Source organism: Haliotis rubra, unplaced genomic scaffold (genome assembly GCF_003918875.1).
Source record: "Haliotis rubra isolate DU_JTF1 unplaced genomic scaffold, ASM391887v1 Scf739, whole genome shotgun sequence".
Taxonomy (NCBI): Eukaryota; Metazoa; Mollusca; class Gastropoda; order Lepetellida; family Haliotidae; genus Haliotis; species Haliotis rubra.
This window is the reverse complement of record NW_025767456.1, coordinates 32998-59240: the sequence shown is the minus strand read 5'-3', so window position 1 is coordinate 59240 and position 26243 is coordinate 32998. Positions and strand designations below refer to the sequence as shown.

At 38.1% G+C, this 26243-nt stretch overlaps 1 protein-coding gene across 3 annotated transcripts; it reads right to left on the bottom strand.

Moving 5' to 3' along the window:
* Window positions 1-9026: 9026 nt before the first annotated feature.
* Window positions 9027-25230, bottom strand: LOC124259809 (KH domain-containing, RNA-binding, signal transduction-associated protein 2-like). 3 transcript variants are annotated; one of them, XM_046694009.1, is made up of 10 exons: window positions 25016-25230; window positions 20319-20440; window positions 19143-19259; window positions 15212-15355; window positions 14788-14978; window positions 14003-14077; window positions 11588-11750; window positions 11091-11227; window positions 10736-10812; window positions 9027-9933 (listed from the first exon to the last, which is right to left on the bottom strand). In XM_046694009.1, exons 1-10 carry the CDS (start codon window positions 25140-25142, stop codon window positions 9830-9832), a joined length of 1257 nt encoding a protein of 418 aa, XP_046549965.1. In that variant the 5' UTR covers window positions 25143-25230; the 3' UTR covers window positions 9027-9829. The 3 variants fall into 3 exon arrangements, with proteins under 3 accessions (XP_046549965.1, XP_046549968.1, XP_046549967.1); XM_046694012.1 differs by having other exon boundaries at window positions 10748-10812; XM_046694011.1 differs by having other exon boundaries at window positions 11588-11747.
* Window positions 25231-26243: the final 1013 nt, after the last annotated feature.

Genomic DNA, 26243 nt, shown 5'->3' with positions numbered 1-26243 from the left:
AATATAAAAAAATTGTTTTGTCCTTAGCTTCTTTTGAGTGGCATACATCTGGAGGTTCTTTAACCTGTTGCTGACGAAATATTAATATCATCCCATACACAAGCTAAACATACGAGATTTTCATGACAGATCATTTCTTGCTTGAAGCCAAGAATAAACTTTTGGCACATAATCTCCCTACAAATTTGAACTAAAAAATACTTTTTGTTTTGGTACGTGAACTGTGTGTACTCAGGCCCCATCAGCAAGTCACTTTCACAGTATTTGTTACTATAAGTTGTGGGTGTATTCGGCCTTTGACCTCTAGGAGTCAAGTGAAACAAACAGGTAATGCGCTGACAAGTATTGTAATCATGGCAAATTCATGAGAATTTGTAAGAACTTGTTAACTAGACCAAGTAGTTTCTCTCACACACACAAACACACACACACACACTTATTTCATACTGTACAAAAGCTCTAAAGGTAAGTGACTACATTCTGTAGAGATTGACAGTGGTTGTCAGTAAAGTGTGGTTGTAATTCATCTGACCCTGGGCCTCTTTCCACAAACATTAATCATATCTCTGGAATGAAGAAAATTGTGGCTCCACCAATTGTGAATTCAGAATTGGGCTTCACACTTTCGTTCATCCATACCCTGCTCCTTGCTGCAAAGCAGGAGGCCTATTGTAATCGTTAATGTTTTTATTATTTATTATTCCGCCGTATGTTGTACCACTCGTACAAAAAGCACCGCTGGACAGAATCGCTTGAATAAAATCACCAAGGTGCCGACAGTGCAAAAATCTCAAGGCTCGAGGCCCAATAGCAAAGGGGAGATAATTCAAAATTAATTCAAAAATTTCAACTTCAACAGCAAATATCTGCAAAACTACTGATCCAATGACTACCAAATTTCCTGAGCAGATGCGCAATCGAAATGTCTACAATTTTGCCTGGACGGGTCGAGACGCTAAAATGCACCGTTTAGCCGCTATTTTGGATTGAATTTTTTGGTGATGTTTTTCAGCAAATTCATGACTACTTTTCTCCCAAAATCTTCTCCTCTGTAACTATCAGAGCTATGGCTTCCAAACTTTGCATACTTTGCCTCTATGTACCTTCCTACAAAGCATTTTCATTGATTGTGGCTAGGTCTCTTGGTGGCCGCCATATTGAATGCGACTTCTGGGCAAAAGTTGTCTTCAAAAACTTTCAAAGGCTTCTTGGCGATTTTTTCCAAACCAAAATTACAAGATACAACACTGGAAACGTTTTGAAAACTGTACTTATTCATTTATTTATGTCACTTCTGAAGAGCGCCATCAAAGTTGTTGATTAAAACGTGTGCAACATTAAAGGTCACATGCAACGTAAAACACAACTTTGCAGATTCTGATACCTTTCGGTATGGACTTACCGAAACAAATCTTCAAAACTGCAAATTCAACTTATTAAGTTGAAAATAACGCGATGAAAAAAAACGCGCGAAATCGTAGTTCAAACGATTCACTAATTTTCCCTCAGCGCGTGGGGGAATTCAAGTGGTTTCAACAGCTGGGCTGCGCTCATAGCACGTGCGCAGTGAAATAGGTTCGCGCAGCTTGGAAGCGGGTTGTCCGGTGAATACTCGGTGAAGGCTTTGGTGTGAGCTATTTTTCTAATGTTTTGTTGATATTTCACAGGCGCGAGCTTTTTATATGTTATGACAGTAGATTAACTGTTTATATAATTTCATTTGTCTATTTCACCACACGTTCTTCTTACCGTGTCACTTTCTCAGTTCGATACTTAAAAGCAAACAGAATGCATTGATTTATGGCCCGAGTTCGGTCTCTGTCACATTATGTAATTACACAGACAGACAGGTGTGATACTTGTACACATGACATGTTATGATGTCTGTTGATTGCAAAATGTTATACACAAAAAATGAGCATGTATTTACAAAACCCAACATCTCTCTATATACACACACAATGAGCGGTGAGGGCATCTGCAAATGAACCAGCCGTTACACTTGAGTGCACACCCACCCGCTCTGACTGGGTTCGGTATCCCGGCTGCTTCGTTTCTTGGGAAGTGAACCCAAGTACACAATATTGCACTTTTGATTTGCGATTGTACGCTTATAATTTTGCATATATGTTTTTTCATAACCAGCAATGTATATTATATGTCATGAATAAGTGATAATTGTGTTTTAATTATGTTTGATTTTTTGGTTGCATGTGACCTTTAACATTATCCATGTGAATATAGCGTATGGTAGCTAAAAGTTAAAAAAAACTATTTGAGACGTGCCCCGAATGAAAGAAGAGAGTGCCAAACAAACTCACCAACAACTCCAGGCACACCACGCCAAAAATCACGCAAAAAGGATTCCAACAACGTACCAGTCACGATAAACAATGCTAACACTCAAACCCCCTATGTTTTGACAGATGAAGAAACTGGGGACCCCGACGGCCCAGGGATACATTACCGAATGTGTCATAAGTTTCTCCCACATTTACTATACGGCAGATTACCCGTGCAAAACATGCGACAGTCTGAAGGAAAGCGCGAGGACGATTCTGGCAGCTCCTTCAAACACGCACTTGCGCTGTTTCTTATCGATTCCCTACAGACGCAGGCAAGTTGTACACGTTTATTCACCGTGACAGCATGGATAGCACTGGAAAACTACTAGGTAAGTGTGCAGTCACATGTTCATAACTAATACCCAAGGCATGTTGGATCTATACCAAGATCCGCATGTTGTCTCTACATCTCAACATGTGCATTTGGGATGCCTTGGTGGCACTTTGCCTGCTTAATTTCCCCCTCATGATATCTCCTATAAGTTGAGTTGAGTTGGGCTTTACGTCACATCGGCATTATTCCAGCCATATAGTGACGAGAACAAGTCTGCATTAATAGACATTGTAAGTACAGAGTCAAAATGAGTTTTATTTCAAAAACATATATGTATTCATTACATTGTCATTTAAAAACAGAAAAAGTCATAGCACTAAATTTAAAAGCAGGCAATTTGTTAGTCACATTACAATTTATGATACAGATCAACTTTCCTCAGGTAGTTCACTGTCAGATGAGCGCTCGCGCGGGAGAACAGATATCTCCTATAAAGAGACTACCACTGCAAAGCGTGGTCCACGTGCAGATATGGGTGACGATGTGAATTTCAACGACCGATGTAATTGACTATGACGAGGAGCTGTCAATTCTGAGCTGGAACGTCAGCGGGTTAAAACATAAGCTGCACGATACTGAAGTAACAAATAATTTGTTTAAATGTATCTTCAAAGACAACAGAGAAACCAGTGAAATTCTATTTTCCTCACCGTAGTTGCTATCTTCATTGGTTCTCTAGAGAGCACAATGAAAATTTGCAGTATGTATCTCAAAAGTTTGCTGATCATTTCTGTTCATGATGCATGTTAAAAGTATCACCGTTTAGTACGTATCTTTTTCATGATTGTTAGCGTTAATTGAGATAGCTGACGGAAGCGCCAGTAAAATCTACCAACAACATCCACTCGCTGGCTTTCTAATGCCCAAAGAGTAACAATTGGGTTTCTGCAGTTTGCACGGATTTTCAAACTTAATAGGCGACCTGTATCGAGGTGTTAGGTGTACTTCCAGTATATATACTTGCTCTTGATTCACAAGTTCAGTTTACAACAGCCCGAGCGTAACAGTGTAATGGATACTGATACAAAGTACTGAAGGGTTCATTCTCAGGACGTGGACAACCTGAACTTTTGCATTCACAGGACGTGGACCGAACTGTTATCCGGAATTGCCAAGGTGTCGTGAACTCTGTTCACTCTAGTAAGCGTGGTAAGCATGTGACTGTGTTAGGTGAGTGAGTTCACTCAGAAATTGTTTTCAGTGTTGATTGATTTCATAAAATATGTTCACTCCAACAAGTATACACCGCTAGGTGAGTAAATTAATCAGTGTCAGGAAATTGTACTATATAATTCTGACAAAATAGGGTCAATACATTACTTTCACTATGGCAAACGCACAGTTAGATTACAAATTTCTTCCGACATCACGAGGCGGAAGATATTTCAGCGTGAATGGACACACATACAGAATCATGAAGAGAATAAGCAATGACTGGTGTTTTCGGCATCAAGGGTTGTAAATCAACTGAATCTACAGTCAACGACATCGTCACACAACCACCCCGCTGTTCCAAATGAAATTGAGGTTTATCGATGTTTAATAACCGTGGGGACATCAGCGTCATTGTGTTTGCCGACAGTGTTTTATAATTTTATTAAAACTGTTAACAAAACCCCTTTTTTCGTTTCCTTATAATTTCACAATCTAGTATTGCCCGAAGTCTTGCAATCACACACTCTGTTTATTGTCTGGCGTTAACAAGCTTAGTAACCCAACTTTTTTCTGGACTTTGTTTTAACAGGACACAGGGTGTCCACGTCCCGAGAATACCCCTACTGGAGTACCTTAATTGCTGTGAAATCACAAGTTCACTTGCGTCGTGAAAAAAAAGGTGGTCAGTACTTAGTGTTCCAAAATTACATGTTTGTAGTTAAAAGAGACGAGGAACATCTGTCCATTGGAACTGCGCCCAGAAGAACTGCCATGCCACGGTTAACACCAAAGATAATATTCTCACGTCCTACAGAGACCATCATAACCATGCATCTGTGGAGAATAGAATCGCTGTAGATTCTTTCTTGGCCAATCTTAAGGACCTTGTCGAAAAGATTTAAACCAATTCCATCTCTTTATCAGGAGGAGTTATCAGGTAAATATTAACATAAATGCTTGGCAACTTTTAATTACTATTAAATACTAAAATACTACAACAGTTTTCTTTGAATTTAACATTGTGTTTCTCTGTTCTAGGTCTGAAGTGATGAATCCTGACATCATTGCAGAAGTGCCCATCTTTGACAGTGTACGTCCTGCTCTATACCGCTCCCGAGCCAAAGACATCCCCATCTGCCAGCAACTAGATCAGCAATAGATCTTCCCGATGCATATACTAAGACGCATGCCAATGACAACTTCCTGCTGTTTTCTCACGGCGACCATGACAAGATCCTGACCTTCGCGACTGACGAGAACCTGCGACTTCTCTCGAAGCAGATGTGTACTACTGTGACGGAACATTTGACAAGTGCCCTGGTGTGTTCCGCCAGCTTTACACCATTCATGCATTTTGTGCAAAATAAGATGTGCCCTTTGGTGTATGGTCTGCTCCCAGATAAAAGCAGTCGACATATGAACGTTTCTTTGAAAATGTGAAGAATGTAGCGGCCTCTAAGAACATTGTATTGGATCCAGTGAGTGTGTTCACTGATTTTGAGTCAGCTGCTCAAAACGCCATCAAGATGACTTTTCAAAATGCCATATTAAAGGGTTGCTACTTTCACTTTAGCCAGAGTGTTTGGAGAAAGTTCAGAAGCTTGGAATGGTAACTGAATATAAGGACAACCCGGACATAGGTCGTCTTGTAAGACGAGCGATTGCTACCCTGGTACCAGTGGACTGTGTGAGTGATGTGTGTGGCAGGCCTGGAAGATGCACCTCCTGGGGTGGAACAGTTTACAGACTATATGACATCGTACTGGGTGGAGGGTGACCATGGCAGGACCATGTGGAACCACTTCGCCACCGAGGCCCCCGCACTACTAATCATGTTGAGGACTGGCACAGGAAGCTTTCCTGTTTAGAAAACCATCCCAATATCTTCAAGATTATTGAATTCTTGAAAAAGAACAATCTTACGTGTATGCAATTAAGAGGAGGTGCCAAACCTCCTCGCAAAGAAAAGTTAAATATGCCAATTTAACAAACAGATTATGTAACATCAAACAGCAATTCTTGGCTGGCCATATGGATGTATATGCATATTGGGATGCAGTATCCCATTTAACAGGCTATTGAGGATTGTTTTGATGTATTGATGAAATAAAAAAATGTAGAAAGACTTACTTTTTACTACTACATTCAGGGGATCTTATTTCACAGGGAACAAAATTTCAGGGAAAAGAAACAGCGTTATGGAGTACCTTATTGGCAAACGCGACAGAAATACAGAGCACGAATGCTTTGTGTCAACATGTCAATTTGGCTGCTGTTAATATTTAGATGGAAATGGTGTCTACCAACAGTGCAGCAAAAATCTGCATCACAACTCGCCAGGTATCTCTATCAGTAGGCAATACATCATGATAAAGAGCATAAACATGTGATTCTTTCGGTCGAATTGCACAAGAGTTGTGTTTACAGACAGTTAAATGAGAATCACGACTTGTCACCTACATGTAACGGCATGTAATGCAGATCAAGAGTGTAACAATGTAATGTTTGGCACAGAGCTAATACTAATATTAATAATACAGTAGATCTGTTATGTACCAAAAACCCCATAGCGCTACACAAAATTAAAATACAATGCAGTAGAGGTGCTATTCCTTCATTGTAATTCAATCTTTTGGAAGAGGTATGTCTTTAGGCAGCTTTTAAAAAATGTCAATCATTGGGATTTCTTTATTCCTAAGGAAAGAGCGTTCACGGTCATAGTAAAAGTTACCGGGTGAGTAACTGTAACTCACTCCTAAGAGGGAACTCTGGTCTGAAGCTGTGTTTCAGCGAGCCGCTCGAGTGTCAAAAACGTGTTTCGGTCTGTTTTGGACGATTTCAAAACCCCCAAATGTTCGCTTCAATCACCCTTAATTCTCAGATTTTGTCCGATTTCGACCAAAATATGTGTATGCACGCATGCTGCCAGTGCCCATTATACCTGTGAATTGTGACACCGACAACGGTTGGACATGAAAAAAATAATCTATTTTGCTCCCTATTAGTTGCTGTCTTCATTGGTTCTCTTCGGAGCACAATGAAAGCTGGCAATTTGTATCTCAAAAGATACAAAGGTGCATGTTAAAAGTATTACCGTTTGTTGGTTAGATGCATCTGTATTTGTGAGTGTTGGCGGTAGCCGAGCTATGCTAGCTGAAAGAAGCGCCAGTAAAATCTTTCAACACCCCCCACTCGCCGGCTTCGTCGTGAAAATAAAGCAGTCCTTGCTGATTTTTGTATATATCTGTTATTGAGAATAGATCAATGGAAACCTATGTTTTGTTGTTAAAGAAAGACGTACATTCAATTCGCATAATGTGAATCACAGTGAGCATTGCAACTTATGCAGTTAAGGCCACCAAATTTTCTGTTTCTCCGACTGTTTAAACAAAGGGTTCTTCTGTTTTGAGATTCATGATACCGAAGTGATATTTTATAAACTAAGAAAATCGGTTTTGTGATGAATTTATGGAAACTCAAAGACCTTCCAGTACTTCCAGTGGAAGAGCATTTGACTAGCAGTGATACGATTCATATTAACTAAAACTACTTTCATCAGATATGTGACGGATACTCTAAGCTAGATAGAACTAAAGCCAAGGAGCCCTCATCGTTGCTTGCAACAATATTTTGAAAATTGTATCTATTTAAAACTAGATACATAATATGGTAGCCACTCCTTAGGCAAACGCTCACTTTTATCTAACCTTATGCACTTACATCATGGAACAAGTCATTGACAAGTACACAACACCAGTCAATAGGAGGTATGGGATCCACAAAACAAAATGAAAAACTGAAACCACCTTACAATAAGCTTACATATTTAAACCAAATTTGACCCCACATCATAGTTTTCTGTTGAATCCATGATTTGATACTCAGCAAAGTGTGAATAGTATACTATTACTCATGCACCAATTGAAAACATTACTCAATTTCAACTGATGTACTCAACAAGTCCTCATGTACATTGACAAGTGAATCAGTAACATTTGGTTGTGGTACGACAAAATCATTGCGAGTTACTTCCCTTCTACCTATAGTATGCTCACATTCCATCCACATTTCTTATATAACTTTTTGAGATCAACATTGCCCTTGACTTCCCAAAGCTTTCAGTCATGGTTGGATTGAGGGAGTATGGTTCTACACAGCTTTCTACCAATATTCCAGCAATATCACAGCGGGGGACACCAAAAATGGGTTTCACACAGTGTACCCACGTAGGTCTTCAGTCTGATTTTAACAGCTCGTTTCAACAGAAAACAAAGTCAAAATGTGTATAAAAATATTTATTGTTAAAAAAAATGTCAAAAAAAATAAAGACGATTCTTTCATACTCCATGTACTCACCCTGAAATGACAAAAAATGTGGTTAGTACTTTTTCTCAACAACAGATTACATGTAATTCTCAACAAACTACTAAACACTGCATGCAAATTTAGAATGTAGTTTAGGTAATTCTTGAAAACTTCTAATATGTTCGTAATTTTTGGAGTATCAAGCAGCTATTTCAATGCTTTTTCATAGTTGATTTGATCATGCCTATTGAGTTACTGTACAGTTGCTTCATACATGTAAACTAAGTACACTGAATTAAATCATTGAATTAGTGGTACCTACTCCTTATAAAAGAGAATAGATATGCAAAAAAGTTGATTTGAACTAGCAAGTTTATGAAATAATTAAAATAACACACGACAACAATATTTTTTACATTTGTTTGTTTAGTTTATTTCTTTATGTGTGTAAGTACTCACTTTGTTGCCAAAATAGTATTTGGCAAATAGAAACATGGTTAGTTACAACATCCTCATGTGCCGAGGCGAGCGTCTCACTTTACCTGTTTGAAATTACATGTATCCATGGTAACTTCTACGGTTTGGGGGCTGGTTAGCTGCATACTGCTTCATATTCTTTGTAATAACAGGAACTCAGACTCTAATGTCTGTCTTTCTTCATTATGATGCCTGGGTATCATTTCTCTTGGATTCATAAAGCACACATGGCCATAGGCAGTTCAAATTCACAGTTGTATTTGGATGGAGTTTTTCCCCCACTTATCTCAACCAGGAGGCACCAACTTGCTCTAGGCATGAACTAGGGTTTTTCAAACACATTTTACTTGTGTTTTTCTAGTTAACATGATTAACATATAATAAAAGCAAAAACAATCTAAACTTTACAATCAAAGTTTGAGAATGATTTTTATTTTCTCATTCAAGTAGTTCATATATGGGGAAAAATGCTTAAGATTAATCAGCTATGGAGTGGAATGTTAAAATAGCAAACACAAAGAAAAGATTAGCAAAATATTCTGCAAGTGAAAAGGTTGTCAACTTTCTTCAACAGTCTTCACAAATCTACAATGGTACATATCAAGTTCACATGTGAGTTGTAACATAATTTCTTATAGTTTATTTGACTTAGTTAGCTCAAGTTTATCTTTCTCAAGTATCAAAGCTAAACTAGTTGAGTATTAAAGTCTAACAAATGAAAGTATGAAACACTTAAATGCATTTGTTAACGAAAATTGACAACCCAGACGTAAATTTCAATTTAATAATTTCATTAATTTCTTGACCATACTTATTTAGTTGCAACAAAGACAAATGATTTTAAAACATTTATTTTACACACTGAAAATGACTTACGATACAACATTGTAGCGTTTATAGCCTAGTTACAATTTCACATGACTTAAAACGCCTACTTTCAACAATGTCCAATGACTTTTTTTAAATGAACAGTTTATGTGGAATTAAGTGTAATTCTTAAACTGTATGAAAAATTGTTCACATCTTAAATGGTTTACAACCTAATTAAGACGACTTGAGTATCTCATAAGATTAAAAGCTGGCACGATAAAACTTGTAGTCAGTCCAATTGTCCATGTACCTCAATTTGATACACAATGTCCACACAAGATGACCAATGATGAATGATAAGACGTTGGGCGCCTACACCAACTGACTGGCGTTGAGATAGCACTTAATATCCTCCTCGCTGACTGTAGGGATGCGATCTGTACTGGCCCTTGGCTGCCCCACGTGGCGCAGACTTGACGGGACCAGCCCCCGTGGCCCAACTATCACCTGAAAAGAAAACCACCAATTATCTCCAGTCATGACAAAATGTACCCAAACTAAGTTATTTGGCCTGAATAACCCTTCCAGCAACACATTTGTAAATATTTATATGCTACATATTTTCTCTCTAGTACCCCTTATCACTGATAACAAAATCAAGTCTACATGAGCAAATCCATGTTAAGATACAAAACAAGTTAGCAGATGGAGTGTGACAAATATAGGAGACTACAAGGACTGATAAAAACCCAAGCAGCACTATGACATTGTCTTGCTCTGTGACTGAATGCTGGAAGTGTGGACACACCCGACAACCAGAAGAACACTGGAGTCTGCGGAATGTACGACGGAAATATCCGCACACTGAGGCACAGTCATACAGAACCTTTTCTTGTAGAAATTAACATTTTCCAAATAGAATCTTTCATTACGCCAAAACCTATTATGAAATTTTAAAATACTATCATTTACTTAGCTGCAAAATCATACTTGCAACCTGAAGATAAAAACTATCCCCACATTACACAATGGTTATTAACTTGAAACCTTGAACCCTCAAACTGTTGAGTGTGGAAGTATCCAGAAGCTACTAATATCAATGCAGGAAGAAAATATTTCTCCATATTGGTCCACTTACACTATACTATCATGTCCTGAAGCAAAAAAGTATAAATGTGCCATGAATATATGCTGAAAGTTTCTTCAGACTGGAAGGGTTATTTGCTACTAATTTTACAAACTGTTCCTTCTTGCGTTCTTTCCTGAACAGGAAGCCCTGACATCTAGTGATGAAAGCAAGGCTATGAACCTGTAGTCTCACCGTAGTCTTCATAACCACCTGCAGCTGACCCTGATCCATGCCCATAATCAAAATACTGGGTGTCACTGAAATGAACACAAAGAGTACAAGATTATAAACAAAAATAATTGGACTTTAATTTATAATGGTTGTGAAAGAAAATATTACAGAAACATGTTAATGATTTTATTACGAAGATATTCATGTGGTCATCATGACTTGTCAAAGTGCCACACCCAGTAAATCAATTTAATTATATCTTTAGACAAGAAAACAGATGCAAGTACACTGGCTAAACATTTGATGTTACATGTTATCTTAAAGGACAAAACAAAAGGATAGAAAGAAACATAGACATAATTACCCTCCTACTTCTTCTTCATTGAAGTACTCAGCGCTATGTCCACTGTACCTTTGTCCACCATAGCTTGAGTCATACTCAGGCTCAGTATACTGTTGTCCATGGCCATAGTCTTCATAGCCACCCTGGGCAGAGTAATCCTGCCAAACAAATACACAGGCGTACAAGAAATTCTAACAAAGAAAATCACAAATCTTAAGAAGGCCATCATTCTTACAGAGAACAAAGTAAATGATACTCCACAAAACACTGACAATGTTAACTTGAAAGATGTTAGTTTTCATCTGTGTTCCTGTCAGTGGATTTCTGATGGAAAGCTTACACTAAAACCATGTGTAAAAACAATATGAACATTTCCACACCGTTACCAACCATGTATGCTTTATTTCTCAAACATGTCACCTACCACTAAAACATGATAGACACACTTCTGGGCTTACTTGCAAAATATCAGCATTAATCATTCTCTCCATAATAATGGACCTGTTCTCTATACTCACGCCTCCACTGTAGTCATCATAGGTCTGTTGTACAGGCTGTGGGGGTGCTACTGGGCGGCCACGGGGAGCACCCATGCCCCCTCGTTGGGTCTGCCCTCCACCACGTGACATACCCCGAGATGGTGGGCCACCACGTGGTGCTCTCATAGAAGGTCCACCTCTACTGAAACAGAAGCAAATCTTTGTATGTGATCATTTCTTTTCTAAAGTGACAGAAAAAGTACTTAACCCATTCAACACCGCAGGCCGAATAATCGGCCACAACGTTATGAATCCCCAGACACCAGAGGCCGATTAATCGGCCAGGCAGTAGTCAAGTCAAAATGAGACATAATTTTAGGAACCTACCAGACTTATGATTCATATATTTAATGTATCACATTTCACTATGTTTGAAAACACTTATTAAATTTCAATTGATCATATATTATCTGCAGAATTAAAATTATAAACTATTTTTCGCAATGTTATTGAAAACAACGATTCTCAGACACATGCTTCGGCAGCGGGTCCACAATAAAATTGTCAAAGAGCAAAGTAACGATGTTTCGAGGAAATCATTAAATAAATTGAATAAACTAATGAATAAAATCAACAACAGCATTCATAAAAGTTGTCAAACGTACATATAAAATTATCTCGGCTCTCACAGGGTTTTACCGGACGAAAGATTCCTGCGTATTGGACGCAGAAATTTGGTGAAGTACCCCCAAACTAAAATCCTGGACGTCCTTGTGGACGCAATATATTTTCTGGGAAAGAACTTTCTGAGTTTGTAATGACATCCCATATTAAAATATAAACATTCTATTTACAATCATTATTCTAATGACATTGAAAGTAACACATATCTTAACATAATCATTATAAAATGGGAAGCATTCATTATCATTTATTTAATGCAAATTGATGGACCCCCAATTTTGGAAATGGACTCTCAAAAAAATATGCCCGGAGTCCCCAGGACTCCCAGTTTCGAAGAGCTATGTAAAACCCTGCTCTCACCGTCTCAATCTTCACGCTCGGACACTATGTTTAATGCGAAAATATATGCATGAAGCATTTTTGTCACAGGTCATAACCTAGCACAATAAGTCCAATAATTTACGAATATGTAGCGATTTCTTGCTTAATATGTTCAGAATTGCATTGTTACCCAAAAATTTCGTCTAAATCTAAAAGTTTCGTTTACGAGGACGGTATCCATTGCTATAATATGACTGGCTGCCTTAGGTCACGTGTCTGTTTTGACCAATCACGAACCTTATAGCAGACTGTGGCGAAAAGGGTCATTAGACACCAATCTTTATCCCATAAAATCGCTCCTTCTTACAACTGTGAAAATACTCTCGGCATGGGTACAGTGATATTGTTGATGTTCAGAGCTTTCGAACGATGCCCGACATCAAACGATTCACCTTGCGTGTTATTCATACAAAGCTTCGAAAATAGAGGTATTTTCCGTTGTTGTGTCATGTTACCGAGCGGAAAGCCACTGATATCGGGAAATAAGGCGACCATACATATTATTTAAGAAATCTTTTTATAATAACTTTCTGATTACGTAAAAATGAAAATATAAACAAAAGGCACGGGCATGTTATGACATAAAAATGCTCACAAATGGAAAAAATGCATTCTTTTGTGGTTTATCTGGACATTATAAATGTAAAAAATGCTTGCATTTTCATTAAAAAAAAAATAAATTTCATTTAAGTCGGAAACCGGGAGTTGCAAATAGCAAAAGGCACCACCGCCAAGGTTCTGTTTGATTATTTGACATAAACTTCAAATAGCAAAAGGCACAACTATTTATCAACAGTGGGGTTCTTGATCTTTTTTGAGAATGTTTCCATGGAAACCAAGAAGAAAATAAAATGCCAAAAAATCGGCAAATAGCAAAAGGCACAACTTTACAAATGGAAAAAAAATCTGCTTGATAAAAGGCACCATAGTTGAGTTATGCTCGGAAACTTCTTTTGTAGTTTTTTGATCTGGACATTATAAATGTATTTTCATTAAAAATATGCCGTGGGATAAAAACAGGCATTTATTTAAAATAAGTAGTTGTATTATTTGAATTATATTATAAAAATAAACTTCATATTTATCAACAGTGGGATTAGATCTTTTAAATGGTGTATGAGATGTAGTAGCAAGAACATTTTACAAGCTTATAATTTCCTTCATAAACATAGGCTTCATCTGTGACCTTCGAGTCTCTGGGAACTCGGTGTCATGGCAGTAAATGCCTCTGGTTGACTGGTGTTGAAAGAGTTAAATAATACCTTATATTGGATTCTTCAGCAACTAAAATACTGGACCATTTGTCAATTTAAACAAATTATGCAAGTAAATAGAATTACACTGTCGTGTAAGAAAGATTTAATGTCCAAAGTCATGTGTACAAATTACCTTGCGCCAGAGCCTGACGAGCCGAGGTGGCCTGCTCCACGACCTCCTCGTGGGGCTCTGTGATAGTTTGATTCCCTGGACGATAAAATAGACATGTCACAACAAGATAACAAACTACATTCACACAATCCAATCAAATACAGTAAAATTTGAATACACAATGCCATTTAGAAAGTGGCCAAATTCAACATGTTACATTCGGGATTACACTTTCTCAGTACAGTACAGTTTGTAGTAGATTCAGTGTTCACATTCCAGATGGCACAACACAAAAGAAGTACTAGAATCTGTACTTAACAGACCAAGTCTAATCATAAGTTCAATCTAAGTTACAGTAAATTTGATTCAATAAAGCCAAAAATAATTCCAATTATTGTTATATTAACTATGTCAATACTTGTACATCACTGAAAAACACTACAAAAAGGGTAGGGGCCTTAATGCATAGTTTCACATAATTACACAGAATGCAATGTTACAATACCTCATATTACAGCAAAAACAAATTGAAATAATCTCAATTTTGAAGAAAATGGTTTCTCCCAAATTCGTACCCCATGGTCACTTAGTTTAGAATCCCAGATAAATTCCTGGCATCACTGAATTATTAGGATCATCCCGACACCTTGCATGAATTAACCTAACCTGGGAATCAAATCACAATAGAGCAGAAGATGTGTTCTCCCCATCTCCCCAGAGTCCATGTCTATGAACATTTAATCCAATTACACATTACAACGTAACTAATGCAGGTGTGATCATGAGTGCTCTGTCACAAAATTTACCCAGATCCTGCAGGTGGGGTCATGAGTGCTCCTCCACGCCCACCACGGGGAGCACCTCTGAAGTTGGGTCCACCAGGAGGTCCTCCAGCACCACCACGCCCACCTCCACGGGGTGGGGCCATGCCCTTCTCGCCATTAGACATAAACATCATATCTTGAAGTTGTTGCTGACGGATATCATCATTGTATTCCTGTCAAGGCAAAAATGCCATATTTAGAATAAGTTATTTAGGTAATGAGTAATGTTTACAAAATAACTTTAATTTAATCAACTTCAAAATCTCTGCATTGAATTCTTGTAGATGTTTCACATTGACTCCCAAAATATTTTCAAAAGTTTTATTTATGAAACTCACTTACTTGCATAACTGATTACAAGCTAAACTGAAAATGTTCTGTGGGATTCTGAAATAAATTTACTTACTGGCTGTAAGAATTTCTTAAGTTCTCCTATTGCATGTGTCAGTCTACCATAGTTGTCAGTCATTTCAGAGAACACCTCTACAAACACATGCAGCTCATCACTGAGGTGGGCGTACTTCCCGCCTTCCTTCCGCAGTTCATCCTCCTGAAACACATGAAAGTACTTACACAATAAGAAATGGATACACCATAAATAGAAACGATATTAATCACCAACTGCGCTGGCTATCGACATAGATCATAGACATTAATAATCGTTCACTAAATATCGATTAGCTGCTCTGGAACTGAGTTCCCAGAGTCTGAGATGATAGATGAAGCCTTCATTTATGAAGTGAGTGAGTTTGGTTTTACGCCGCTTTTAGCAATATTCCAGCCATATCACGGCGGGGAGACACCAGAAATGGGCTTCACACATTTTGCCCATGTGGGGAATCGAACCCAGGTCTTTGGCGTGACAAGCGAACGCTTTAACCACTAGGCTACCCCACCGCCCTCATTTATCAAGGATAAAGTTCATTTTAAACAAGAGTCATCAGAAGATGACATATCCCCCCGGCCCCCACATCTTTGAAAGAACAAATCATCTGACAGTTACTTAAAGTCCAGCTTGATTTTACACTAAGTGCAAATCGTTTCCATGGAAATGATGAAAAACATAAATGATAAAAATCTGCAAATAGCAAAAGGCACCACTTCAAGATCTGCCTCACATTGCTGCCAAGTTTTACTGAAAGATATTAAGAAGTTTTTGAAACAAAACCCACCCCTCCCTTTTGAGACTAAATCTAAATCGTTTCCATGGAAACCAGGAAAATTAAAAATGCCAAAAATCTGCAAATAGCAAAAGGCACCACTTAAGGTTCTGTTTAATATATCTACCAAGTTTTGTTGAAAAATCTTGAACGGTTCTAGAGTTATACTCCAGAAACGAAGCCCACCCTTCTTTAAGACTAAGTCCAAAACGTTTCCATGGAAATCGAGAAGAATAAAAATGACAATAATCTGTAAACGTTTTTTGAGTTATGCTCCGGAAACAAAATGATTACGGACGGACGGACTGACGACACGACGACTATATCCCATCGCATTACATGCCGGTGGGATAATAAAATTGTAAGCTCACATATTCATAACACCCAGATTAAGCAAAGAATTGAAAACTGTGGTAATTGTTTGACAATTGTAAGCTATCCAATATAACTATTTCTTATATATTTCTTAGGCTTACACAATCGGAAAAATATGATTTTTTAAATATATGAATGGTCACTTATTTACAGATAACAGCAGCTTTAAGAATATTACTGACTGACTGAGTTTGGTTTTACGCCGCTTTTAGCAATATTCCAGCAACATCACGGCCGGGGACACCAGAAATGGGCTTCACACATTGTACCCATGTGGGGATTCGAACCTGGGTCTTCGGCGTGACGAGCCAACGCTTTAACCATTAGGCTATCCCACCGCCCCTTTAAGCATATTAAGAAGAGACAACACCAAGACTTCTTTGATACCGCACTAAAGCTCTGAAAATCAATACTAGGAGTAAATTTGCAGATGCAACAGATTTTATTGGAACAAGAACACAAAGTCATCAACATCCCCCGCAATGGCAAAATACTTTTCATGAATATGTCTACAAGTTATGATTATATCAAATATTTTGGTGTGTATATAGAAAAGCGGAAGGAGAGTATTGTAAGGTTATTAAAGTTCTGCTCAAGAAAGGAGCACTACCACCAGTTTCAGTCCAAGTCAAACCCTTGTTGGCATGGAAATGCAAAGATATTTTCTGAAATCCAAAACTACCAAAGGCACCAGTACACCACCAGACCAATCTATGTGCCAAGTTTGATGAAGAAATAGTGAACAGTTTTAGAGTTCTGCTCCGTAAGACCACTGCTCCCAATTCAGTCTAAGTGAAACTTGTTACCATGGAAACACCAAAGAAACTTTCATTCAGAAATCCAAAACTACCAAAGGTCACCAGTACACCACCAGATCCATGTATGTGCCAAGTTTGGTGAAGAAATATTGAACGGTTTTAGAGTTCCGCTCCGGAAAAGACAAATGTGCATGGACGGATGGACGGCGCCTTGCGCATCGAGTCCATTTTAATACCCCCAGCAAAACGCGTTGCGGGGGATAACAAGTTAGCAGATGGAGTGTGACAAATATAGGAGACTACAAGGACTGATAAAAACCCAAGCAGCACTATGACATTGTCTTGCTCTGTGACTGAATGCTGGAAGTGTGGACACACCCGACAACCAGAAGAACACTGGAGTCTGCGGAATGTACGACGGAAATATCCGCACACTGAGGCACAGTCATACGAACCTTTTCTCTCTAGTCCCCTTATCACTGATAACAAAATCAAGTCTACATGAGCAAATCCATGTTAAGATACAAAACAAGACAAAGTAATCAATATCCCCTGCAATGGCAAAATACTCTTCATGATTATGTCTACGAGTAATGATGATGTCAAATGTTTAGGTGTGTATATAGAAAGTGGAAGGAGAGTATTGAAAGGTTTTTAAAGTTCTGCTCCAGAAAGGAGCACTATCACCAATTTCAGTCTAAATCAAACTTGTTGCCATGGAAATGCCAAAAATATTTTATTAAGAATTCCAAAACTACCAAAAGGCACCAGTACACCACCAGACCCATCTATGTGCCAAATTTGGTGAAGAAATAGTGAATGGTTTTAGAGTTCTGCTCCGGAAAAGAGCACAACCACCAATTTCAGTCTAAGTCGAACTTGTTGCCATGGAAACGCCAAAAATATTTAATTCAGAATTCCAAAACTACCAAAAGGCACCAGTACACCACCAGATGCAAGTTTGGTGAAGAAATGAACGGTTTTAAAGTTCTGCTCCGGAAAAGACAAATGTGCACAGACGGAGTCCATTTTAATATAAAACTAGAGGTTTTATGGTCAAGTTCAAGCATGTGATCTAAAGCCGATCATATTACAGCAATGGACACCAGCCTCATGTGCAATAACTTTTAGATTTAGATGAATGTTTTTGTAAAACCATGTAATTTTGAACATTTTAACAAGAAATAACTTTTTACTTAAAATATTGAACTTTGTGGACATATCATGCTAGGTTGTGAGTTTCAGTTTAGCTTTACGCCGCACTCAGCAATATTCCAGCTGTATGGTGGTGCTAGGTTGTGACCTGTGTCAAAAATGCTCCTGCATATATTTACACATTAAACATTGTATCCATGTGTTGAGATCGAGACAACGAAAGTCGAAATGCCACTTGATTTACATTACATAATTGCAGGAAATGATTTCCACAAAACATCGTTATTTCACTATTTGACAATTTAGAGGTTGAACCACTGCCGAAGCATGTGCTCGTCGTGATGAATTGTTTTTCTCAAAAACATTGCAGAAGATAGTTTATAATTTTAAACCTGTTGATAAATTATGCTGAACAGAAATCAAACATGCGTTTAAACTGAGTGAGTTTAGTTTCACGCTGCACTCGGCAATGTTCCAACTATATGGTGGCAGTCTGTAAATAATCAAGTCTGGACCAGACAATCCAGTGATCAACAGCATGAGCATCGATCTACGCAATTAGGAACCAATGGTGTCCACCAAGTCCGCGAGCCTGACCAACCGATCCCGTTAGTCACCTCTTACATGCATGGGTTACTGAAGATCAGTATTCTAATCCGGATCTTCACGGGTCTTATACTGTGAAAAGTGATAGATTGAATAAATGAATCATGTCAGGTAGGTTCCTGAATTCATATACCATTTGATGTGCCTACACTTTGGCTAGAAATCCAGTCTGCAGTATTGAATGGGTTAAATTCCATTTACTCTCAAACAAAATTACAAAACAAAGTTAAAGGAAATCCATACACAGAAATAAACCCCCACTTGTAATGCAATGACAAGTTACCTTGGCTTTGTCTCTCATGGATCCCTTTCCTAGGATGGACATCTTGGTACCTGTTTCCTCTTGGAGTCTCTTCAGGGAGCTTCCTTTGGGTCCCAACAATTTGCCAACAAAGTTGAACTGAAAGATAAGATCACAACATCAATACATTCTTCAACATCAATACAATCAAAACAAACACCTAACATGTTTCACATGAGTACTTTTGTTTTTATAAAATCATTTGGTCACAGTCTGGGTTTTTTGGGTGGATAAATCAGCACAACAATGTTGGCTTCAGAGTGTATTACTTGAAACTCACCAGCTCAAGACAGGTGGGTGTTGTGGATGTAGTGAGTGAACCAGTATATAACTCATATGGAACTTAATAGTTATTTGAAGAATAACTGAATGCATTATCTCCGAAACAGGACAGCAATGTGGATTAAACACATCCGTTTGCTGAGCAAAACCTCTTTCGTTTTTCTATCCCTTTTTATCAATTCCAAAAACAGTTCCTTGACTACAATCTACTTTTATTTTGCATATATTGACATTTGGCACATTCCATCCATTTGCTTCAGCCAATCCGGTACCGTATATTCAGAAGTAGGATATAATCAGAAATTGTGTTTAAAATGATTGGTTGAAATCATAATAGCCATGTGTCATACTGAAAATAGCAATGCAAATACAGAACCTCTTATGTGACAAATGAGATCAAACAAGTCAGCTTGTACTACAGTTATGGGTAACAATGTTTAGTTCCACCCAATGAGGTGTGTTAAGTCTTGCAGATATTGTAAATACTCAGATAATGACTTGGTTTTTAGGGTGTTGTTGTCTTTCACAAGTTTGTGTGATGTTTGTGTGTGTTGAACACTCTAATGTCAAGGACAAAAAACATCAGATAGTCAAAATAATGATGAATATAAATGATCAAGTTGTCCAAGTCCAATTTCTTTCCAAAGGTTATGATGAGAGACAAATATGTCCCGAAGTAAACCTATCTCTCACTTTGTCTGTTTCTGACTTTCCACACACATTGTATTGTTTGTTATACTGTACTCCTATAAAATCGACCCCTGGATTTTATGGTGAAGGGGTGAAAGTGAGCCTTTGAAAATTTAAGCCAGAGCGGACAATACTGGTATAAGGACTATTTGGGACAGAATGAATGACAATGACACTACTACTCACTCTGGGGTGTTCTTTCACTGGAATGCGCACTCTGACAGACATAGGCTGGGGGTTGTTTGGATGCACGTCAATCCATGAGACAACTCGCTCTTTGGCCTCTCCTTTCTCTATTCTGCTTATTTCTGTAAACACAAGACATCATAATATGAGATAAACCACATCAACCACATCATGCATGTTCACAATCATTGCAAAATTCTGGTGTTGCACTAATTCCAGGAGACTGAACTAAAGAGAAATAAAACATTTCCAGAAATCAAATTACTGTTACCCTGCAATTGGGCCATGGTAACAACTGACTGGCAGTCCTGAGTTAACCAATTGGAAAAGAATTACAAATAGCATTATAGTTTCAGTAGTGATAACATAAGGTATGTTAGCTGGAAAACGATACACTAATAGAAACCTGACCCAGACCAAACAACCTGCAAGCACCCTGTACTTTAACAAATACCAACTCGTTGGAAATATAGATGCCAGTGCAGTAAGTGCTTTATACACATACAAAGTGTCATAATACACCAGTTTGTGAGTCATGCTTTTGAAGCTAGCTAAATATGGACCACTGACACAGATAGCACTCATTCAATATAACACTGCCACCTTGTAAGTTGTAGTGTAACAAAGTAAGGTACTTCATTCACAATTTGATCAACTAAAATCAGGCAAAATAAAGTGAACTGGGTCTGCTGGCATCCAAATGTGTCCTGACAAAAACTACTTGTCAGAAGTATGAGACAAAACAAATTCTGTTTTGAACAAGATCTAGCTATGGTTGTAAGCATTTTTGGCAAGGCAAAATATTGGCATAAGTTGACAAATTCTTTAAGTTCCGTCTGTATAAAGTGGCAGACACTATTAAAACCTGGAAATTAACCAACTCTGTTCTAACAGATTCAACTTGCACATCATTTAGTTCAAAATTGTTTGCTGAAGCCTAAAAATGTTGATCAAGTTAAAATTACACTATAAAGACTAGATTCTAAGTAGATTTTCAGGGATAGAAATACTTTTTTTTACTAAGTGTGCCTTTTGGGCACCAGACAAATATTTTAGATGTGCCTTTCAAAAATCAAGAATGCCCACATGTTTTTAGAATAAATAACAATGATGATCATTTGAAATTTATTGTTAAATAAAGAAATGGGTTTATGAGCACTCAAATATGTATGGTATTATTCAGTTTGGAAAAAAATAATGGTTTGGGGGATTAAATGACTAAATGTGAGCTGTGTCTCTAGAAAATTAGGTGTGTCAAAAGGGCATATAGAACATCTTTTATCCGTATCATTTCGATATTTACTGTGCCATGGCACACTAATATATGGTGTATTTCCAACCCTGATTTTGGTGCTATGGAAAACTACCCTTTGAAAAGCTGCTCCACGGACAAATCTTTCAAGCTGCATTTAGGAAAGGTCTGAATAGTTTAGTTGGTCAATTTACTAGAGATAGGTAATGGAGGTTCAAAGTACATCTCAATGTATTAGACCTTTTGAAACTTTACTTCAAAATGAAAATTAGAATATACTCAGAAGTAAAAATATCTTTTGACATGTCTCAAATTACTTTTTCAAAACAGATCCTTGAGATAAACCTTCACATGATCATAGAAATGACCTGACATGGCAACATGCTGGAAGGAGCAAGTGTTACTGTTAACACACAGCATGAAAAGAAAATGATGGAGACTAACAAAGAAATCAATTTTTCAATTGGCTACAACCACTAGGTACTGAAGTGGTGGCAGCAGCTGCAGCACAGAAGAAAGCAATAACTGCTGAAGGTGCAGTCAAAAGGAGTGGACAGGTGAACATGCTGATTGCTGTATCCCCTCCCTCCTTTAGTAAAACTACTACCACTGCAGTGTTCACGAATAGCGTCTGACCCTTGGACAAATCCAGCAGATTTGCCAACGGTCTGATAGAACTGTACAACCCGCCGGCCCCGGTGCGACTGTATATTTCACAATGACTTTGACTGAAGTCGTTATATGTGACATGTGGCACTTGTTTGCTGTTAATAAATCTTATGTTTGTTAATAATTTCAATGCCAATTATAAGAAATGTTAAATCTGAAATGCGAGTTTAATTTTATTCTGTGGGTCCTGTGAATTTTCAATGGGTCAGACAGACATCTGAAACTTACAGGACCCAATGTCCTGTTACTTTTAAACACCATTCGTGAACACTGCCACTGAAAAGAAAACAGTTCCCTGTTGTCTAATGAAGGGGTGCGAGAGTGGCAAAGTACAAAGAAACATTGACAATTGTAGTGTCCATGACATCTGGCACCTGTCAATTTGCAAAATTAACTTCATCTATACAAATCATGGTGGGGCATTCTACAGGTGCTCAAAATATTTTAGTGGGGTTTAACGGGGCTTGCCCCTCCTACTATGGACAAGAAAGGGGATTTTGGGAGACATTTTTCTTTTCCTCCTTGCTGTCGATGTTATTCAACGCATGTACATATATCATATGCACTTACTCATTCATAAAAAACATGTGTTGGTGTTTGGTAAAGACCAAACATTGCCAAACACATGTTCATGGAGATGCCATTAAGCTGGTAGGCATTACACGCTCACTGTAGAAGAACATTACTCAATCATTGTTGATTAGCGCAAGTGCCTCCATTTTTGTCGTGGTGACCTTGAAAATAAGGTCAAGGTCACCCAAATCAAATAGTGTCTGTGTAACCCCCCAATGTAGGCTGCCACCAAAGTTGAAGACATTGGGTACCACGGTTCATGAGATATCGCGTTAACAAGAATCGGGACGTACGGACGGAGGCCGCTAAATATATAGTCCCCCGTTCCGCAGGGGACAATAAAAACTTCCTGCAGCATAAGATCCTTGATCTGAACTTTCTCTTATAGGCTGAAAAATTTATCTTAACACTATAGTTCCAAGACTTTGGCTAAGTTTATGAGATCCTGATGCATAAATGTACAATACTTTTTTTGCTATTCTCTGTATTGTGTAAAAAGGCTTCCTGGTAAATTAAAAAAATGTGGCCAGTGTACACTAGCAAACTATGTTCAGTTATTAAATTTTTTATTATGTATGGATACATTTTAGATACCTATGTATGGATGTGCTTTGTATCAAAGTCTTTGTGGCTTCTGATATCCTAGGTTTTAGATTTTGAGTAAGTACCATTTCACTACATGATAAAGGTAGCATGTTCATCTGACCCTCAAAGCAATATCTGGCAAGATATCAGACCTCAGAGATCCCAGTATCAATAAAACGACTAGCTGTAAAAACCTTGGAGTCAACTTTGTGTGCAGACTCCTTCAGTGTTGTCACAAGCCCTAGTGTACAGTACACAACCCTGTGCACTTGAAAGAACCCACGAATCTGTTGGTATATGACCAGATGGTGGCCACATGAATATGTGCAAACACCTAGTTGCAGGTACCGCAACGTGCAGTAAACTTGGACAAAGTACTGTGACTATGTGTCCCAGTCCACCCAGCTGCGAATAGGTACCTCATAAGGATGGGAAAGCCACACTAACTCGGTGCACCTAGTGGCTGCAAGAGTTGTATGATCCCCAGGCAGTTGAGATTGATAACACGCATGCCGTTGAGATTGACATCCAGTGATCGAGGGAAAAAACAAAGCGCCTTTGAGCAGCTTAGCTGGATATCGGCGGTATACAAATGTTAGCATGTATGTAGCTACTGACTTGTATACCACCGACTTAACTGATGACATAAATTATGTCTGTGGTAAACTTGATGGTGAACACCGATATGTTGCACCTCAAGTACATTGATTTTACCCAGGGAGCTGCTGTAGCAGTGTACTGTTTGTAGTTGATACTGACCACAAATGTGTAAGATCAAAAGTGGAGAAATGGTTTTCTTTTTCCTTTACTTTTGTCCAGTTGATTTTAGTCATTTAAAACATTTTGCAATCTGTATAGTGTCTATGGCCCAAGATTTTCAAATGTTTAGAATTCACTTTGATACTTTGTTTCTAAAGAAAAGTGATATATTTGTTATCTAGTTACATGTTGCCTGTTCATTAATAGACACTTTGCAAAACGTGTTCGACCCCTAAAATACATAAATTTACAGGTGCCCCCACTTTTTACTTTGTATTTGCTGTTTCAAAATATTTTTCCTAAATGTAAGTTTTGAAAGGATTGATTAACTAGCAACTGATTACCATGTATTTTCATAAAAGAAACTGCTATTTACAATTTATTTGCCATGACAAAGAAAAACAGTGCACTTTGCAATGTTGTGTCCAAATAAATAGAGCACATATCCTTGTTTTTATAAATACACTGCCTATTACACATTTAACAAAAGTGCAACAAAAATATGACGCCTAATTGCTACTACACAAACGCACGTTTTTATCTTTATTTTGAAACAAAACAGGCCGTTTTCTCTTGACCCTCATGAAATCGTAGACGTTTTGTTGAGGTGCCTCTTTATTCTGCAGCCTAATCGGCGTATGCCTTTCTTACACAATGTATTTTCATAATATATTCCAACACTGGAAAAGAAACAAGATATTTTCTTGTAAATATTGGCCTTGGGCTGGGAGTACTGGTTAAATGCAATTGAAACAGCGCCTGGATATCAAAGATTTCACTTTTTCTGAACAATGGGGAAGGGACAACATGGCCGAGCACATGTCGGCGCACCTCAGCCAAATTTTACTGGTTATCTTACCTGATTGAAGCAAGCGCCCTGCATGTGAATTTGGATTTGTTTGGCGGGACTCAAGCCGAAGTTCTTCAAGATAAGTAGTGTTGTCCTGCCCATCCCCAATCCTCATCTTAGAATCGTTGTTCGACATTTTCTGTAAAATTAACGCTACTTTTCTGTCCTTACTTGAACAAACCGGCTTCTTTCCTGACAGCGACTGAGCTCTTATCCCGCGGTACTTCCGATATAGTTCGTGACCAAATAGGTCGCACTTACGCATTCACTCGCTGCAACATGCAAAAAAAATTGCAAACTTTCCGTTTACAACTAAATGATTCAGCAAATAAGCATATTTATGCAGCGATCATATAAGTAATCCTTTTTTATTCTGTGGAGAAAATGTTATTTGCAATTTTGCGTATGAATACAATACAACTAAGGGGCCACCTGCCTGGAAAATCGAATTTCAAGAACGATAACTCCGCTGCGCCTCGGCTTACAAATTGAGAATGTATCGATTCGGTGTTGGATAATATAGTTTCGCACCAGCTTATCTCAAATATGCTTTCATTTTACCTGACAGTTGTTTTTCATTCTGAAATGTACATTATGCATCCCTTTAACCAGCCAGTGTAAATATCATTTCCCTTACAGTACAAAATAACTTTATTTTGGAGAACATATACTGCAGTATTGCATAGGTATATGGGATATTTGTATCTGCGACAAGACATGCATTGTATCCCATCCAGTTTCACGTACTTGGCATGCATGAACGGCAATGATCTTATTTTGTGAACCACAGCCTCTTTTCAATAACAGAATATAGATAAATAACATGTCTGGATGTTAAGAGTGTTATGATGAAAATGGCCATTTCATTAAAGACGTATGCCCGCTGTGGTGTGTGTGTGCGTGCGTGCGTGCGTGTTTCTTGCCTCAAAAGGTAACTTCATTTCAACGATTTGATTAAAGTGGTCTTACACTCTCAGGGGACAATCATACGACTCTCATAACACAGCCACAAACAAAGCACACACCACTAATACTGTAAAATGTTTGCTGAAGATAAATTCAAAAGTTGTAAATCAATTCGATCTCTCCAAATGCTGATATTATCAAATGAGACGGGACGTTATGATAAAGGTTCATTATGGATTTTCTGAAGGAAATATCCTAGAAATTTCTACACAAATGCAGGCGATTCTGGAATCAGCCCATTGCAGCTCTCCACAGATCTTTCTGTCTAAGT